The 19868-nt window shown below is 46.4% G+C and overlaps 1 protein-coding gene across 1 annotated transcript in view; it reads left to right on the top strand.

Moving 5' to 3' along the window:
• Smyd3 (SET and MYND domain containing 3) overlaps positions 1-17386 on the top strand; it is a 535421-nt gene extending 518035 nt beyond the window's left edge. The window contains exons 11-12 of the mRNA XM_050142970.1: positions 12-120; positions 15048-17386. Of these exons, the coding sequence (XP_049998927.1) occupies positions 12-120; positions 15048-15149 (211 nt within the window). The 3' untranslated portion in view covers positions 15150-17386. The remainder of the gene's footprint in view (positions 1-11; positions 121-15047) is intronic.
• The last annotated feature ends 2482 nt before the right edge of the window (positions 17387-19868 follow it).

Here is a 19868-nt window from a genome sequence, read left to right as displayed (position 1 = left end):
ATCTCTTCCAGGATCTTTTTCCCCGGAAGCCACCCCGTCCGAGGTGTGCAAGTGATGAAAGTTGGCAAGCTGCAGCTGCATCAAGGCATGTTCCCCCAAGCCATGAAGAATCTGAGGCTGGTGAGTGTGCCAAGACTCGGGGTTATGCCTGGTGTACCTTCCTCTAGCTGTTGTCAGGCCTCTGCTTGGTAATTGCCAAGCTCTATTTTAGTGTGTGGGCACACACACACACACACACACACACACACACACACACACACCCGAGTATGCTGGTAAATGTTTAACAACCATGTCTAAAAACATTTGTAACACTTGCCAATTTCTGTGGTAGGAATGTACCCAAATGTAATTCATTTTACACTGCCAGTACAGAATCAACCTACTTGTGTATTATGTTTGCATGTGTACACACACGTGTGTAGGTGCTTGTAGAAGTGTGTGTACATGCATGTGGAGGCCAGAGGTCAACCAGCTGTCGTTCCTCAAGTGCCATCCACCTTATTTGGGGGAAACATAGGATCTTTCTGACTTGCAGCTCATTGATTGGACTAGGCTGACTGGCCAGTGAGCACCAGGGACTTGACTGTCTCCATCTCCCCAGCATTGGGGACTACAAGTCCACTCATCTACACCCAGCTTCTAGCATGGGCTCTAGGGCTCAAACTTAGGTCTTCATGCTTGCATGACAGACACTTAACCTACTGAACCCTCTCCCTGGGCTCCTAATTATGATTTTCATAGTCACTCTTACAAACTGGTGTGAGTCTCAGAACACCACAACACATGTGCCCTGACCTACAAATCCCCCTTCTCCACATTCTCTGAACACGGTATGTCTCTTCTTACGGTAGGTAGGACCTGGTCCTCCGTCTCTAGACTCTGCATCTCCCCTTCCCTCTCCCCACTGCTAGAATGGTTGCCCTGTATCAACACTGACTTACAAACTCTTAGGTCTTTACAAAGCCATTTCCTCTACCTTAGATGTACCTCCTAGCCTCCAGGGCCTCGCAGGACCCTACTGGTCCTTCAGGGATCAACTCCAATGTCTTTGTTTCCTTGGTTCCTACAACTCTTTGCTGGCGGTGAGCATGGAGCACTTCCTACATTTCAGTAGGGAGCCACTGTCCCAACCCCGGCAACCTGGATGTCATTGTTTCTCATCCCTGTAACTAACTCAGCATCAGGCAAAATACCTAGAACTAAGAATGCATTTGTTGTTGGAGGAAAAGGAAGGGAAAGAATGAGAAAGTCAATACAGTCTTAGCAGGAAGTGTTAGAAAATGCAGTGAAGACCTGGGTTATTGCTGGACCACATTGCTGGAGTTGTGTATTTTCACCCTCTTCAGAAGTTTCTCTACCCAGAACAGCCTAGGACTCTCCAGACTTGGCCTTCACACACCTTCAGACTGCCTCTCCACAGTCCACAGCAGTCAGTTGCTTCTCTGGTCCCTTCACTGTGGGTCGTAGGAGACCTGAACTATGGGCTTTCTTTGACACCTGAAGGGTCTTCTGGGACTCAGTACTCATGTGTCAGAAAAACAGTGGTAGACGGATTGAGCACCCCTGCAAGGCTTCCCAGGGAGTGTCTAGAGGTTGACTGAGCCCATGCCATGGCGTTTTTAGCCAAGAAAGCTGATAAATGCCTAAGGGATTATTAATGCCAACTTGTATTGTACGCCAGCCACCTTGTCTACTCCTGCTTCCTAACCAACATCAGCCGTCAGCCAATAGGAACAGCATTGGGGCTCTTTGGTGGTTCTGCTCTTTTCCCCCTCTTTCTTTGGCATCTTCCCCAGATGAATGCAAGGACAATCTCCTGCAGTCTTGGGGAGAACTTCCGTTCTCTTGTCTGGTCAAGTACGCATCAACCAGTCAATCCAGCTAGACAGAAAACACTTCCTTTGGTCTGCTGAGTGAAGGCTCCAATAGAAAACAATATGGAGTGAAAGCTTCCCACATATATCATGTACCCAACCCAGGGTTGCCATGCATGTAAGTATTTCATAAGTGATTAAACTGGCCCCTCAGTATATGTGGGACTTATCCATACATGGCTATACTTGGTCCTCATGACAGATGACAGCTGAAGGCAAGACGGGTGTTTCCGTTCATGTTTGGAAAATGAAACACTAAGTTCGAGATGCGTAAAAGCCCATTTAAATCTCTTTGGGGCACAGCCAGTTCTGTGTGTTCTGCTTAATTCAATGTGAGTTGCTGATTAAATAACGCTGCTACTTAGAATGAGACCCATTATCGTCCCCACAGTTTAATGGAGGAGACAGACATGCGAAAAGGTTTTAAGAATCCACACTAGAATGCAAGACTCCTCCCTTCTCTCAACTGTCCCTTTTAAGGAGATGATGCTTCCTGGAAACACTCAGTATTCAGAAATGCCTTCAAGCCTAGCTGAATTTCTGATGCCATTGTGGAGGCAAGCTGGGGAGACATGAGAGCATGTCTGGCCCTCTTCCGCTCTTTACCGGGGGCTGAATTCTTGCCATCATTGTAGAGCTTCCACTGGGGGCATTAAACATCCTCAGCTGCGAAGACTACCGTGAGCCACGCAGACAGCAGGGGCCTATGGGTGATATGGCTTGCGTGGAGGATTGTTGCAGGCCATGGCCAGATCCTTCTGATAGCCTTCCTGTTGCTGTAATAATTCTACCCTCCGTCATGCCTATCCCCTTCTTGGGAGGTTGCCACACCCTATCCAGAAGCTTCTGTTGGAAGTCTGCCCGGCAGTCCCTGCTCTTGGCACCAGAAATAAGCCCAAGCGTGAGTGCTGAGGAAGGCCAAGCGAAGGCTGTTCTGGGAGGGACCTGGGGTCATCGGCCATGCTTCTGATTTTAGAACACGGTCTCACCCAAGACAACCTGTCTCACTCTAGACAGGCCCAGGCTTCTTCTGAACACTGTTTGACTTGAGATAAGTCTCCAAGCTTCTGGTATGTTCTTATGAGAACCCCAAGAGCAAATATGTCCCCTGGCAACATGGCAGAGCACCAAGGGTGCCAAGTTTAGAATCACGGGCTCAGGTTCTAGTGAGACCATGTAGCTTTATAACTTGAAGTGAGACACTTAGTCTCTCTGATTATGGTTTTATTTTTTAGGTGAGGATAACAACTCTTCTATGGAGTTGCTTAGTTATGTGGTTGAGGTGGTGTTGAGGGTAGGCTTGCCAGTCTCAAGCATTTGGAGACTATGTTTCTGTTGTCTGGAACCTTTATTAATTGTGTTTACAGCTTGGGGTCACAACCGGTGTTCCTTTTGAACTACATCCTTCATCTTGGGGTGTTACCCCTAGGGGAATGGGGCTTCCTCAAGGGACTGATGTGTCTTATGTGTCCCCTGATGGTGCCAAATACAGAAACATGTGCCATCCACCCTGACAAATTTGTACTGGAGTGAACGTATTTCTTAGTGAGCAGGAGCCCCAGCAGGGCCCTGCTCTTTAAGCGATGTCTGTGTGTAGCAGCCCTCCTCTTGACCATTTCTGAGCATTTCCTAGCAGATGAGCCAAACTTACACTGGCCCGTGAGAACATGCATGGCCTGCACGTGTAGGTGCAGGTCGGGGGCTTCCAGAAGAAAGCCTTCCTCCCGAGTTCCTTCAGGCAGTCTGGAAAGCAGGAAGGAAGTCATCGGCTTCACCCTTTCTAACAGAGCCACCCTCTTCAGAGAGGCGCCCTGGCTAAGTCCTGGGAATAATGAAACAGCTTCCATACGGTTTCAAAGTCCAAGCACGACACAGATCTGAGAGTGTCTTCAGAAACAAGGACAGGAATGTGTCACAGGTTCAGCTCGGATCCAGCGCCCTGTAGGCAGAACCCGCTCGTCCAGCTCTGCTGTCCTTTGCTGTCTGCTCATTGCTCAACTGAAATCCACTCCTCGTGACTGCTCACAGCAGCCCTGCAGGCTCTGCACAATGCTCCCTCCGCCTTCTCTCCTCTCTACTACTCTCCTTTCTTCCCGTCTGTTCCTCCAAAGGCTTTTGTTACTAATCTGACTACTTGGCCATCAAGGGCCACCTGTCTCAGCCACACCGTGAGCAGGCAGATGTTTTTCTGTGGATTTGTTTGCTGCCGACTCCCCGCCCTGGGTCCCAGCCTGGTTCCTTTGCCAGCAGAAGTCACTCCATCACACTTCCTTTTCCTACACAACGTTTGCTACCCAGGTTCACTGTGTTTCTTCTCCTCTTGTTATGGGGATCTGTTTGGCTTTTCCTGGTCCTAAATGGGAAGTAGAGGCTTCAGGTCCCAGAAGTTGTTCCTATGGCTCATAGAAACCACACTTGTCCATGGCACCCACTCATCAGACAGATCCCACAGCACAGCCATGCTGGTCTCCGCTCCAGACTGCACATTGCTTTCTTGCCCTTCACAACAGCCAAATCATACAATTTTCCTCTTCCCATTTCTTAGCTCTCTGCAGTAGTTTTTAATCTCTGTGCGTATGCTCACATTTAGGAATCTGATCCAAGCCCCTGCCCTGCCAGAGGAGAACGAACAGATCCACAGACTCTTTAAGCACTTTTGGCCCCTCTGTACATGTAGGGTCACAACTTGGCATGTGGGTAGGAGGGAAGAAAAGAAGACAAGAGGGAAAAGGACATGGTGCCATAAATGTTACCAATGCCATCAAATCCCTTGGCTCTGATACTTACGAATGTCACCTACTAAATTCCAATAGGAAATAATAACATCAAGTGTGTGTTTTTAAACAATAAGAAAGAGAGGAGGTACAGGTAGAGAGATGGCTCAGTGTTTAAAAATGCTTGCTGCTCTTCAGAAGACATGAGTTCATTTCCCAACACCCATTTTAGAAGGTTCACAATCTCTTATAACTCCAGCTTCAGAGAATACAACAACCTCTTCTGACTTCCATGGGCACCAGTACATATGTCCATGGGGGCGCGCGTGCGCACACACACACACACACACACACACACACACACACACATTTTTAAAATCAAATTTTATGAAAGAGGAGGAAAAGAAAAAATGATGATAAAATGTAGGTGGAGTGGTTAAAGCCATCTTTTAAGCAAATAATCATAAATCTCCCTGTTAACGGTGCTAAACTCAGTAGTGGCAAGGAGCTGGATGGAAAACCTGAACTGTGTCTCTGGCCGGCACCATCAAGGTGTCTTCCTCCCACCCCCTTACAAGAGTGATGCCAGGGACAGCCGGGTGGAACAAGGTTTGCCTACAATTCAGATTCTCCAGAGGTCCGCGTTTCAGTTGAAAATCGCCCTCCGTACAAAGAGCCAGTCTTGGTCTTCAGCAGCCATCAGCAGATGCCAGCGTTGAGCTAGCCGATGCATAGGCGTCATTTGACAGTGATTTTACAACAGCCATTATCGAGATGCTCCAGTGAGCAATTACAAATACTTTCCAAACACATGAAAAAAAACATAGAAAGAAGGTGAAGAGAGAGACAATGTGAAGGTGCAAACAGAAATTTAAGAGCCCACAAATTCAGTGGGCAAAATAGTGGAGAGGAACTCAGCACAGGAAGGGAGGTCACAGCATGGACTGGAAAACTCAAAGGCAGAAGGAGGGACTGCCCACTCTGAAAGCAATCGCACAGGAAGGAAAGCATAAAAAAGTAAAATTGAACAAGGCCTTGGGATCCTGGGGACCAATGAGTAGTAATGTTAGCCATCTGACATTACACTCCCAGGAGAAGAGAAACAGGGCAATACAGAAAGCACTTGAAGCAATAGCAGAGGCATCCAAACCAGAAAAGAAAAAGAAAGTTTTATCTTTGCCACAGATGACAGATTTTCTATGTTGAAAACACACGCGCACGTGTACATGCATAGACACCCCCACACACACATTATAACTAGTAAATTAGTATAATCTAAAGTCAGCATTCACAAGCCATTTGTGGTTCTATATACTAACAAAAATGAAAATGAATATTTTCATTTATAATACCATAACATACTTTAAAAATAACCTAAGTAATGAAGGAAAGATATTAAAATATAAACAGTGACATCTAATGCTTATGGATTGGAAAACTGAATATATCAACATTGCTCAGAATGATATACACATTTCTGTCAAGTGATCTATTTATTTTACAAAATTAAAAAAAATCTTAAAATTCACATGGAAACTTAAAAGACACCCTCATCCCCAACAAAACAGCCAAAACAAATCTTTAAAAAGGAACCAAGTTGGAGAGTGCCAATTCCTGATTTCAGAAAAAAACTTATTACAAAGCTATAGTAATCAAAACAGTATGTTACTGGTATACAGATGACACATAGACCAATATGTACACAATAAAAATGCAGAATGAGACCCTCACACATATGGAAAAGTAATTTTCATCAGCACCACTCTATAAGGAGAGGACAGTCACTTCAACAAGTAGTGCTGGAGAAACGTGCAAAGCCATCAAGCAAGATTCACCTCACCAATAGAGAAAGTAACTAAAGTGGATCAAAATCCTAAACGTAACAGCTAAAACTAGAAACAGATTAAAACCAATAAAGAAAACCTCAAGACTTTGGATTTAGTAATGGTTACTTGACTATGACAAAGGCCTGGGCAATTAAAGACCTAGTAGTCAACACAATGAACCTCATCAAAATGATAAACATTATGCATCAAAAGGCAATCCATCAGTGGAGTAAGAATGTAACTATAAACACACAAAAGCATATTATTTGGCCCTAAAAACAGTTTCTGTCCCACCCAGTTCCACAGCCTTTCAATTCCAAGTGAACACAGAGAGACTTATATTAATTATAAACTGTTTGCCTATTTCTCAGGGTTATTACTAACTAGCTCTTACAACTTAAATTAACCCATAATTCTTATCTATGTTTAGCCATATGGCTTTGTATCTATTCTCAGTAAGGCATTCTCATCTTGCTTCCTCTGTGTCTGGCTTGCAACTGCGTCTCTGCCTTTCCTCTTCACAGAATTCTCCTAGTCTGGTTGCCCCACCTATACTGGCTACTAACCACACAGTGTTTTATTAAACCAATACAAGTAAGTGACAGATCTATACAGTGTAAAGCATTATCCCACAGCAAAACTGTCACACACGCTATGCCATGATGAACTTTGAAGGTATCACACTAATTACATATGACATGCATTGCTATATGATTCTGCATTTGTGAGGCACCTAGAACTGCTGCACACAGCTGCAGCAAGCAGAGCAATGCTTACCAGGGCCTAAGGGGAGCTCCCAGAGTAGGTGCTCACTATGTAACAGACACAGCCTTTCAGCATGGCATGGTACAAATGTTCTGCACGTGAATTACTAGGATGGTTGCCCAATAGTGTGAATGCACCTGTGCCGTTAGCCAGTATACCCAAAGATGGCCAACATGGTGCCTTAGTTAGGGTTCCTATTGCTATGATAAATCACCATTACCAAAAGCAACTTGGCAAGGAAAGGGTTTGTTTCTCTTTACAGTTTGTAAGTCTATCACTAAGAGAAGCCAGGGCAGGAATTTAGGGCTGGAACCTGGAGACAGGAACTGGAGCAGAAGCAATGGAGGAATGCTACTTACTGAACTGCTCTTTCTGGCTTGCTCAGTTTGCTTTCGCAGGATCACCTACTGAGGGTTGACACAGCCCACAGTGGCCCTCCTGCATCAAGCATCACTTAAGAAAATGTCCCACGGGCATGCCTAAAGGCCAATCTGGTGGAGGCATTTTCTCAATCGAGGTTCAATTTTTTCCAAATGACTCGAACTTTTACCAAGCTGACACAGCCGACAAGCTGGCTAACCTGATAAAGTTTGGGCTAGAACTTACATATTTTACTGCAATAGTTTTCTTAAATGATGGAAAACTACCTGAATTTGGCAAAAGTAAATCCCCCGAATTAAACCTAAAGACATTCACACCCAGATCTGTTACTCAAATAGAACTAAAATCCCAAGCCAATCCTCAGAGTAACGAGAGAATAAAATGAGTCCTGCCGATAGGGGAAGAGCAACCTGAATCAGAGTGGTTCACCAGAAAGCCTTCAAAACGGCACTGCTTTCAAGTGTACTGGGAGGAAAGAACTGACAACCCCCAAACCCAGATTCAGTAATAGCCTCTGCCAGATGTTGAGAGGGAGATCAAGCAGTTCACAGCCGCAGGGAAATTAAAAGACCTCATTACCATCCGATCTCTCCTAAAAGAACTGACTCCCAAATCCTAAAACAAAAGGAAAACAATAGAAGAAGGAATATCGAAGCATCAGGAAGAAAGACTGCAGTAAGCAAAAGTGTGAGTAAGCGATTGGTCCTTCTTCCCTTCAGTTTTCTGTGCTGATAGTCAAAGCCAAACTTCTAGTGCCCTCTGAGGTGATTCTAGAGGTAAGTAGCGAAAACAGCTGGATAATTACACTCCAAGGGGGAAGGTGAAAGAGAGAGAAGAGGGAGGTCTCTGTACCGGATTCCAACTGCTAAAGTGAGGACACCACTAGTCTATAATGAGAAAGGAGGCGGGGGCTTAAAGCAACCGCTTCTTAAAATGCTGGGTAAAGGAATGTACTCAAAGACACTATGGACGGGTGCCGTAGCTCAGTTTGTAGAGTGCTTGCCTAGCACGCACGAGCCTGGGGTTCGATCTCCAGCATCTCCTTACAGGAATGTGGCAGTGCACCCATGTAACCTCAGCACCAGAGAGGAGAGGGAGAGGCAGTAGACTGAGAAGTTCAAGGTCATTCTTACCTATATAGCAAGTTCAAGGCCAGCCTAGACTATGTGGAGATTTGTCCCTACATAAATAAATCTTTAAATGACATGTTAAAAAATAAATGTGGGAACACAAGGATTCAAAAAGAAAACAAATACCAAAAAGGTAGAAAGAACAAACAAAAAATAAAATAATATATATTTAAATTCTAATGTAGTAATAACTACATTGTGAATGATATAATCTATGTAAGTTATCTAAATTCTCTAAAAGGCAAAGATTAACAGGACAGATATATTCGAAAGGAACCCAAGTATGTACTGTCTATAAGAAATTCTTTTAAATATAATGATAAGGACAGATTGAGAGTAAAAAGATAGAAAACACATCATGAAAACAATCAGAAGACAGCTGGAGTGGCTATATTAATATTATATAAGTCGACTTCATGGCAAAGAAAACTTTTCTGGAGGCCAAGGGCATGACATAATGGAAATGTGGTCATCTACTCAGAAGCTATGATAACACCAAACATGCCTGACCCAAACCGCATGGTTTCCAACAGTGGGGGGAAAAAACCCTGTGGAGCTCTGCCATGGAGCCCGAGACAGGAGGATTACTAGGTGGAGGCCAGCCTGTGCACCCTAGCAAGTTCAAGAGCAGTCTGGGTAGCACAGCAGATTCTGTCTCAAACCCCATCCAAACCAAACCTATAGATCTGACAGAAACTAGAAAACCGCAAGGAGAGAAGCAGCGTGCAGCCTCGCTGTCTACAGTTGACGGGAACGACTAGGCAGAAAACCAACAAAGACGGGGGAAATTTATTACTCCCACTGGTCAGTCGGGCCTTCGTGATGTTTATAAATTGCCCTCCTCAACAAGGGCGGGATAGACGTGACGTCCTTTGCAAGTGTGTAAAGAACACAGGTAGAGTAGAACACATGCCATCTTCCAGGTCATTAAACAAGAACCAATAAATGTAAACGGTTCCTAAGTGTAAGAGTCACACAAAGTAAACTCTCTAACCCCAGTGGGATCAAAATAGAAATTAAGAACAGTACTTGGAAACAGACCAAATGTCTGCTTCCCCTTCTGTCTGAGGGAGTGTCCCACCACTGCTGCAGCCCGAGTCGTGCCTGGAATGTATTCAGTTGATGACACCAACGTCCTGGGAATGTGTGTGACTCCTTCAGATCCCTCGGGGACCATGCTAATGCTTATTGACTTGATTCTGGAGAGATTCAAGGGATCTCAGTTCAGTTCCCAGCACCCACATTGTATCTTACACCATCTGTAACTCCAACTCCAGGGGGTCCATTGCCCTCTTCTGGCTTCTGAGGGGACTAGACAAGCATTCAGTGTACCTACATGCATTCGGGCAAAACACTCAACTCATAAAATAGAAATAAATAAGTCTTTTTAAAACACTATTATATAAAGATAGTAACACAATAGCAACTCGTGTGTGTGTGGGGGGGGTGTATGTACCATATGCATGCAGTCCCCATGGAGGCCAGAAAAAAGACATTCTCTTGGAACTAGAGTTACAGATAGCTGTGGGCTGATTTGTGGGTGCCAGGAACTGAACTCAGGTTCTCTGCAAGAGTAGTGTCGTACAATGTTCTTAACCACTGAACCATCCCTCCAGTCCCAACAATAGCACCTCTTCCTGGCATGTTCTTTCTGCTGCTGACGGGTAGCCCTGAGCTGACCACACCTGTAGCCTCCCTCCTGTGGGCACCCGAGCACTTTGCCTTCACCGTGATGACCTCATAGGTCCAGACTGACAGGGCCACAGCCCCTCCCGCCCCTCCACAGCAGGAACCCAGACTCACTGGAACTGCCTGCCAGTACAGGGCCAATGAGTAGACAAGTGGTCTCTCCTCCCCCAGCGCATTCCCGGCAAGGGGAACGGACATTTGCAGTGAGTCTTTAAGGGGCAGAGTGGAATGGGGTCTGGAGGGGGGCTGCTGAGCTCACATGGGTCCTCAGAGGCTTTGGGGTTTCCTGCTGCCCCTTGCAAAGGGGCTCAATGGCTCTGGAGTGGCCTGTGGGTATAACTCCACTGCATGTCCCTTCCTGAGTGCCCAGGCCACACACGGCTTTCTTCCTGGGATGGACAGAAGAGGAGAACTTGCTTCAGTGTCCCCTGGGGTGACCTGATCTAAAGGCCCTTATCTTGCACATGTTTCTTTTCCTTCTGATTTTTATGTCCATATTTAAATCATGCTTGGGGAAGTCATTTATTGCATTCCCCAGGCTCACAGTAGAAAGCATATGAGATCCTTGATAAGCTTAATATATTTATATTAAAAATTAATAAGAAAGCCATATTGTTTCCAACTTTAAATTATAATTTGATCTCATTCATTTTATTTAATACATGGCCACAATTCTAAAATTGCTTTAAAAAATAGAATGAGATGGAAATCAGTTCTGGGGCCCTTTTCTTTATTTCTCAGCAGAGAGCCCTGCGCCTCTCATGTGGCAGACAATCTACACTGCCATTTCCGGTGTGACATTTAGAATCCGTGCGTGGGTGCAGCACATCCCAATGGAGGCTGCAAATGAATCCTCAGTGCCTGATTGTATGCAGGCTCCCTTTAAATGCTGCCATTAAAAAATAAAATTTAATGGAAAGCGAGATGCTTTCCCCAAACCGAGCCTGCTCCAATTTTATATTTCCTTAATCTGTTTTATACGCCACTGCAGGAAATTAAACTGGAATTGTTCTCTCTGACGTGCACATGTGTAGCATTTGGGAGGCGCTGAGTGCAGGGAGACTCAGAGCTCCCGGCAACAGTTGCTCTGGCTTGCCTAAGATTTACGGCAGCTTCATATTTGGGGGTGAGGTGAGAGGAAGCAGTCTTCTTCCAGCTAGGCTGAAGAGGTGTCCCGAGCACTCAGGGCTGTCTTCTGTCCCAGGAAGGTATTTGCCTGGGGACCGTGGTAGACACAAGTGGCATCCAGGACAAGGACCAGATGTTCTCCTCCATCATCGGGTCTTCCCTGCTCAGCATCTCACAGCGTTCACGCTGCAAATACGTGAAAGTCGCTGGCAGGCTTAGCATTCTGCTTTCTTTCCATTTCTCTTCCATATAAGACTATCCCTCAGGAAAATCTTGTTTATTTATTTATGTAAGCTCTGGTCTCTACACAAGTGATGCACTTTTGGCCTTTATCCCCCACCCACCTGCTACTATCACTGCGATCTTCACGTTAGTAGTCCTCTGTCCCCTCCCTATACTCCTGTTCTCTGCTTCTAGCCATTGTGGTACAGAATCCTCGAACACTAGCGCCCTATTCCCGTATGACCCTAGTGTTGAGGTCCCCAGCAAATGAGAGGACACAGAGCACAGCCAGCATCCCTTGACCTGGGCCGCACCCAGGATCCCCAGGCTATCTAAAAGTGGTATCCAGGACACTGTGTTTCTTCGTGGTCACTGCACTGTCCACAGCTAGAGGCTGTACTGGACAGAAAGAGAGGACACTGGCAGGCAATCCCACTCAGCCCCTAGTCAGGCCAAGTGAGTTGGAGTCGTTTCTTCTGATCAGGACTTCTGGCTAGGCATTTTTTGCCCTACCTTCAGGAAGCTGGGCAGTGGGGCTGTGAGCTCAGGTGGTGGCAGCTTCCCTGTCTTCTGGGTCCTGCCGCCCCAGTGTGGTCAAAAGTCCCAAGTCTCCAGTGGAGCGTGGGCCCCTGCCCTGCTACCAGATGGTTGCTCTGCCTCTTCAGTGGACAGGAACATTCTGGTTAGGACTGGAACTGCAGGAGGGTAGTGAGGAAGGAAGAATGGAAGCAGAAAGATGCCTGGGAAAACACAGATCAGCCTTCCACTGTCGGGGTGGCAAGAAGACAGCGTTGCCATTTGTCTGTCAGTCAAGTCCCAGAGAGACCCAAACAACAGTGAGGCCAAGCCTTTGGTCTGCTTAGTAGCTGTGAGAACATGCCAGCAGAGGGCACTGTGCCAGGGGAGCCCTCAAGTGGATGCAGGGCCAGGTCCTGTTTGCAGGGGCCTCTCCCTGAGAACATTCACCCTCCCCTGTACAACACAAGCATATCCAGCCCCAGGTAAGCAGATGAGGGCAGGATAGCCACACTGGCTTTGGAGAATTCGCCATGAAGGATCTGATCCAGGAGCCTCTGTAATGACACCGTAATACAGGTCTCTGCCTCAGACCCCAGCATGTCCAGCACAGCAGAGGGCCCAGGGCGGTGCAGAGAAAAGAGAATAAAACATGAGGCTTCAGATGTTGGCTTTTAATCTCCCAGAGTCGGTGGCCTGCAAGGTGGGGCAGCTCCTCCTCTCCCCCTCCTCCAACAAACCCTGCCTCAGAATATGTGTGCAGTAACTGCAGCAGGACAGACCTGTGCAGATTTTAACAAGAAACAAGTTCCCTCATCTGTCCCCGCCCCTCCTGTAGGCCTGACTGCTGTTGCAAGCCCCGAGCGTCAGGACTTTCTTTCAGTTTTCCTTTTTCTTCCTACTGACATCTAACTGTAACCCCACCTCCTGCCCCTCTAACACACACACACACACAGAGTGAGACAGACAGACAGACAGACAGACAGACAGACAGACAAACAGAGAGAGCCTAGTTGTTTTCTGTTCTTTAGCCCTAAAGGGAACACCCCTACAGAAACATGAAGAGAAGCCAGGAGCTCAGGCTGGCAGCGGCCATCAGTCAGAGAGCTTAGTTGCCCTGCCTTCTGTCTTCCTCTCTGTAGAGGCAAGAGTGTCTGTCTTGATGGATGTAGCGAGGACAGAGTGGTCCCACTGAGACCTACTCGGTGCTTTCCAGCTCCAAAATCTCTATGGCTTTAAGGTGCAGGAACCCAAGAAACCCAAGAACTCCACCCCTAAGGATTTATCTCAACAAATACTTAACAAAGGGGGGAACAAAGGAAAAGGAAAATACATACACACACAACAATAACAACAGGAAACCCATAGCTGGAAGATCTGTGTCATGTCATAATCAAAAACAACTGGAAGTGACCTAAATTTTCAAGAGTAGTTTATGAAGTAATGTCTGTAAACTAAACATGGTGGAGTTACACACACCTGTAAAGTGGCAATCGTGCTGACTTTAGACTAACCCAGAGTGGTGGCCAGTGGCTGATTGCTGGGATCACGGCACTTGCACCCAGTGGGATGCGTGTGTGTTTTGCAGGGTGCTTTGGTTGCCCTGGAGCCCATCCCGTGGTGCTTCCCAGCCACCAGCCATCTCGAAGGGTCTTTAGAACACAGTCACACAGGATGTGGTAGCTTTGAATTCCCTTCCCTATTCCCACCCTGCCTCCCATTGAACAGTGTGTAGTGCTGCTGTTTGAGCCATTCATTGCTCGTGCAAACCATCCAAAGATTCAGTAGAGCAAAGAGCAATAAGATTATGTTCACAGTTCCGGGTCATGGAACTGAGCATAGTGGGAAATGGCTTCTGCCAGGATGCTGGAGTCAGCTGAAGCCCTACTGGACACAAACCCGGTGACTGGGCTCTTCTGTTAGTCATCCAGAGCCGCCACATGTGGCCACTGCACGCAGCGCGGGCATCCTCACAGCTTAGAAGCTGGTGTCTCAGGAGCAAGCACTAGAGACCAAGGCAGAGACTTCTTGCCTTTAAGTTGCTAACTTTATTTCTTCTGGACTCTCATACTGGAGTAGCCACAAACTCAGCCCAATTTTCAAAGTATCCTAGGGGTTGAAAGTCAAGATTTAGTAACAGACCGAACATAGAGGCTGAAAGAAGGGGTCGTCCACATGCTGCCACTGCACTGGCACATACCAGGAAGAAAATGTAAAATGTGTGTGCACAGTACATAGTGATTCAGATTAAAAAGAAAAGTGTCATGGGACAGCTGGATGGCACAGCAGATGGAAGAGCTTGCCACCAAACCTGGCAACCTGAGTTCTATCCCTGGGACCCACAGGGTAAGAGAGAACTGGCTTCCTCACATTGTCCTCTGACCCCCCACAAGTACACTGTAGCACACACATAGCCCCCCCCAAACACAAAATACATGGAAGTTTTAAAACCTTTTGTTAGGAGGGAGCAACTTACCGTTTATTCTTTTGTGTGACTGACCTGTCTCAGTGAGAATTAATGAACCCCTACACTACCCACCTAAACCTGTGCATTAATTAGTGTAGTCACTGAAGATCATGGCTGCCCCAGGGTGCCCAGTGCGGATCTCACATTCTGAGCACCCAGGCAGCACCCATACCACCTGTGTTCCAACTCTGTGAGCCACAGTGCTGCCTGCTTCTTAAAGACCAGATGCCCACCTGTGGGCCACAGGGCCCCTAGATCGTTGGGAAATGGTGAGAAGCCAGGCAGGGGCTTGTCTCTTTTGAGATATTAACCTGTCACCTTTCCTTTATCTTTAGGCCTTCGACATTATGAAAGTGACCCATGGCCGAGAGCACAGCCTGATTGAAGATTTAATTCTTCTCATGGAAGAATGTGATGCCAACATCAGAGCCTCCTAAGGCCAGCCAGAAGGACAGGGGAGGTGGCGCACCCTCATCGAACGCCTTATTGAGGTCACACACTCTGTGATGTTTGCTATGTGAACCTCCTGTAGAAAATGCCATTCTGTGTTTCTGTGGGTAACTGTGTTTCTGTGGTGTGTTGTGAGAAGACCCATTCATGGTCAAGCAGAACCATTACAATAAATACAAAAGTTGAAAAGAGTTGAAAATGCCGTCTGGCAGCTTGGCTTTGCCTACTCATGGGTGACTTTGATGTTTAAAATCTCAGCATTGGAACTAGGAATTGACCAAAAAATAGGATGAAAGGCTGGGTGGTGGTGGTGCACACCTTTAATCCCAGCATTCAAGAGTCAGAGGCAGGTGGATCTCTATGAGTTCAAGGCCAGTTTGGTCTATGTAGTGAATTCAAGAACAGCCAGAGCTAGGTAGAGAGAGCCTGTCTCAAAAGAAAACAGAAATAGGATGGAATAAGCTAAACCTTCCTCATTGGATGGATATAGACGCCGTTGGACTAAAGTAATCATTTTCACCTCTACTCCTAAACACAAGTGTATGTCCATTTTGTCAAGAAGCAGATGTTTTATTGCTGTTCTTTTGTTTTTATTGACATGTATTAATTGTACTAAATAATGTGATTCGCTGTGATATTGCAGTGCTTGAATACACGTGTCTAGTGTGCACCTACCAGGACAAATATGGCCTCCCTGTCTTTCCCCTGCCTCTACAGTTCACGTTTCTCACATCGCCCACCCTGACTTTCACACGCGAGGGAGAAAGGGTCACACTCATCTCCGTCCCTGGCTTACTTCACTTGGTACAATTTTCTCCAGTTCTGTTCATTCTGCTACAGATGACAGGATCTCACTCATCTTTACAGACTAATAATATTCTGCTATTATTATTCTGTCCTTCCTTTTTCCTTGTGCGTGTTGGTGAGGGCCTAAGGTGATTACAGCCTTGGCTATGATGAGTAAGTGCTTCACAGTAGACATGGACAGACAAGTATGTTTGGGGGTTACAGAGTTCATTTCCTTCTGACATGTACCTAGAAGTAGGATGGCTAGATCCCATGGGGTCCTGTTTTCATAGGGCCCCCTGTCATCCTGATTTCAGTTCCCACCAGCAGTGTTCCTTTTCTCCATGGTCACACCAGCATTTGTTACCTGGGGGTCGTGCTTGCTTTGTCGTTGGCTCTAGTGGCATTGTAACTGCGCGCCTGATTTTCACTGTAGCTTCAGTGTCCCCGATGACGGGTGATATTATTGTGCCTCGTGTGCTTGTGACTGCTCAAAGCAGCTGCTCATTGTGTAGTCAGAATCTTGTTTTTTGAATTCCCTACACACTATAAATATACAATGTATTATGGCTATGAACCCTTCATTGGGAGGACAGTGGGCAAACAGTTCTCTCATTCTGTAGACTGATTCTTTCCTCTGTTGTTTTGTGTGCTGTACAGAACTTCCGGGTAACTATTTGTCTCTCTTTGGTTTTGTTTCGTTCACTTTTATAATAATATAAAAAAAAACCATTGCTTATTCCAGCATCTGGGCATTGCCCATACTGACATGTCTCCATGCGTGTTTCCAGTTCAGATCTTGCATTTGGTCTCTGGTCCATCATGAGCTGAGTGGTTGTCCAGAATGACAGATGAGAGTTCGGTCTCCATCTCTTGCATGTGGTGCCCTCTTTCCCTGCATACCTTGCTGAAGGGCGAGCCACTCAGCCTGCACGGTTTGGGCACCTTTGTCGAGAATAAACCAATTCTAGGTGTGCGAGCCGACTTCTGGGCTCTCTGTTCTGTCCCACGGGTCCTTGTATCTCTTATTACTCTATGACCACGCTGCTTCTGCCATCACGGCTCTGGAGTACATCCTGAAGGGAGGCCCCGTGTTGCCTCTGGACTCGTTCTTTTTGCCAAAGATGGTTTTTATCTGTTCTGAGCCTTTGGTGAAGTAGCAGAAGTTTCTTTCTGAATCCCTCTCCAACACAGGAGTCTTTATGTCAAAGCCCAGTTCTAGGTCATATCAGGCATTACCAGAAAAGGGATGTAAGCCTCACACAAAAAGAAAAAGATATGGAACTCAGCTCATTGTGTAAACCTTGTGAGCATTTTATAATTCTTTGTGTATGTTATTATTTTCTTGAACTTTGTTCTCTGTAATTGCTTGAATCTGTGGTTTCGTGTGTTAATGGGCAGAGCAGAAAGCTCTATCGCCCTCCAGTAAACTGTGTTCTCACCACTATTCAAATGGACTGGCTTCCTCTGTTATTGTTGTCTTTTCTATTTTCCAACCCTTTGGCCTGTGTCTCTGTCTTTCTGCTTTAGATAAATAACAAAAGTATTTTCCTTGTCCAAAAAAAGTTGAGCCTTGTATGGTTCCCTGGTCCCGGAAGCAGTGTGATCCTTCATGTTTCAGTGAGAGTCTGGTAGTAAATCAGGCCCGTGGGTTGTTGCAGATGACCTGGTCCTTAGACAACAGACCTCCATCCACACCTTATGTTACAGGGATACAGATGCAGGGGATGAATGCAGAACCCAGAATAGCGACCCTCAGAGGGAGGGAGGCAGGCCGACACTGTCAGAACGACACACGGTTGTCTTACTGAGCCTGAAGGAACAGGCCTTACCTTCATGACAGAGAAAACTGACAGCTGGAAGCCGGGGTCCGCCTGCCAGACAACTACTGGCTGTGGAAACAGTGAAGTGTGCAGGATGTCTTATGCACACTCACGAGCTCCAAGGCCTTTTCCTACGGGTGCTTCTGCCCATGCCCCAGCCGCTGTGCAGTCAGCACATCCGTAAGGCACATGCAGTCTCTACTAGTCACAGTAGCATGCAAGGTGGTTTCACGAGTGAGGAAACAAGCCTGAAGTCAGATGCGCTGGAACCCCCGCCCCCCCGCCCCAGATTTATTAGGTAGCTCTGAGATGACCTTGACCTCAGCCTTTTTGGAAGGACCAGTTCTACCGAGTTCAGCAAATATGTATTAAATGATTCTGATGTTTTCCAGGACAAGATAACACAAAAGCCAAATACAACCCATATGACCTCCAAATGAACACTGTCTGGGAGAACTTGTATCAGTTAGATTTTACTGTGTAACAAACAACCCCAAAACTTAGAGGATCAACATAATTTTGTTTAGCTCATACTGCTGTAGGTCAGCATTTTGAGCTGGACATTTCTGATTTGTCCCAGGAATTATGGCTCCACATAGTCATGGGTAGGTTGCTCGGAGAATGGGAGTGGCTAGCTGTGCCTACATGCCAGGAGAGTTCCAAGAACAGTAAGTCTGTCGACCCCCAGTCGACCAGGGCTTTTCAAGCCTGCTGCCATCACATTGGCTTTAGTCCCACAGGTCAATGCCAACCTCAAGGCCAACTTTGAATCACGTTCCCTTCATTGTAGAAACAGCTACAGTCCCACTGCAGAGCACAAGCACAGGGATTGGGGGATAGTGCCATCTATGGCGTTCACCATCGCAACCCTGAAACCATCTTCATGTTATTGGACATTTAACGAATATGATGAAATCTACGCTCTATCCTTCCAGAAACAGACCAGAATAATTTGTTATTAAGATCCAGATTTTTAGAACATCCCAGAGTCCGTCAGTGAATTCTTTGTCATTCTCACCAAATAAAAAATAAAACTTCCTACATTTTGGAAAAGAGAAAACCAGGAGAGAGTTGCACTGTTCGTTCCCTTTAAATTCGCTGGGGAAATGCAAAGGCCCCAAGAGAAAGCCGGGGGAATAGCTTACGTGACCCATGGGCAGAGTTCATGAATAGATTGCTGTACTTGCCAACTTTCTGAATGAAATTTGTCAGTCACTGATGATCCTGGATTAAGAGATTTGTCTTCACGCCTCCTAGAGAAAGTCTGATGGGCTTTGAAATCCCTCTCGGCCGGCTTGTAATGTGTGAGGATGAAGGCGCCCTGCCTGCATCCAGTTTTAATAAAAAGCAAATATTTGAGCAGAGGTAAACATTTACCCAATACAATTCTAGCAAAATAATTTTGGCAAAGAGGGAAATGGTCAGAGAACACAATTTAAAATCCGTGTCGCCAGTGGCTGAGGATTGATTGCGGCCCCAGCCTCCGCGAGACTGTTTCATTAATCCATAGTCATTGTAGCGGCCGGCTTTTTTCACATCAGTAACTTGACGCCATTAGTCGCTCCTTTGGGATGAGAACACATTCAAACTGAAAATGAACACGCCGGGCATAATTTATAGGCATGCCACATGAATGCCAAGAGTGTGGGGAGGAAGCTGCTTGGGAACCTACTCACAGTGGCTACTCAGTCCTCACTTCCTCTGAGCAGCAGCCAGACAGCTGCAAACCACAGCCCCCAGTAGGACTAGCTGCAGGGAGGGCAGGAAATTCCATACAGAAGCCAGCTGTCTTGAAAATTCCTATTAGTCCAGTCAGGAGTGGATGTTAGGCTCCCACAGGGGAGCCCACTGGGATTCTGCAGGGAGAAGGTTCTGGACCTTGTCTGTGGAGCACCGTGAAATCCTCATGATGAGCAATCAATCACTGAAGGAAGCTTCTGGATGGCGATGACCCCTCCTTTCCTCTGAGGTCCAGAAGTGATCAAAATGATGGAGGAATAAGCAACGCCCCCAAATCAGGGTACCTTCTCAACTCCTCGGGCTTTGTAAACATCAAGTTGATGATGCTGACAGCATGTTCATACTAATCCAAAGCAG

The sequence above is a fragment of the Alexandromys fortis genome, unplaced genomic scaffold, assembly GCF_014885135.2.
Source record: "Alexandromys fortis isolate MF-2015 unplaced genomic scaffold, M_Fortis_MF-2015_v1.1 scaffold_51, whole genome shotgun sequence".
In the NCBI taxonomy this organism is placed as follows: Eukaryota; Metazoa; Chordata; class Mammalia; order Rodentia; family Cricetidae; genus Alexandromys; species Alexandromys fortis.
This window is presented reverse-complemented; position numbering and strand designations above follow the sequence as displayed.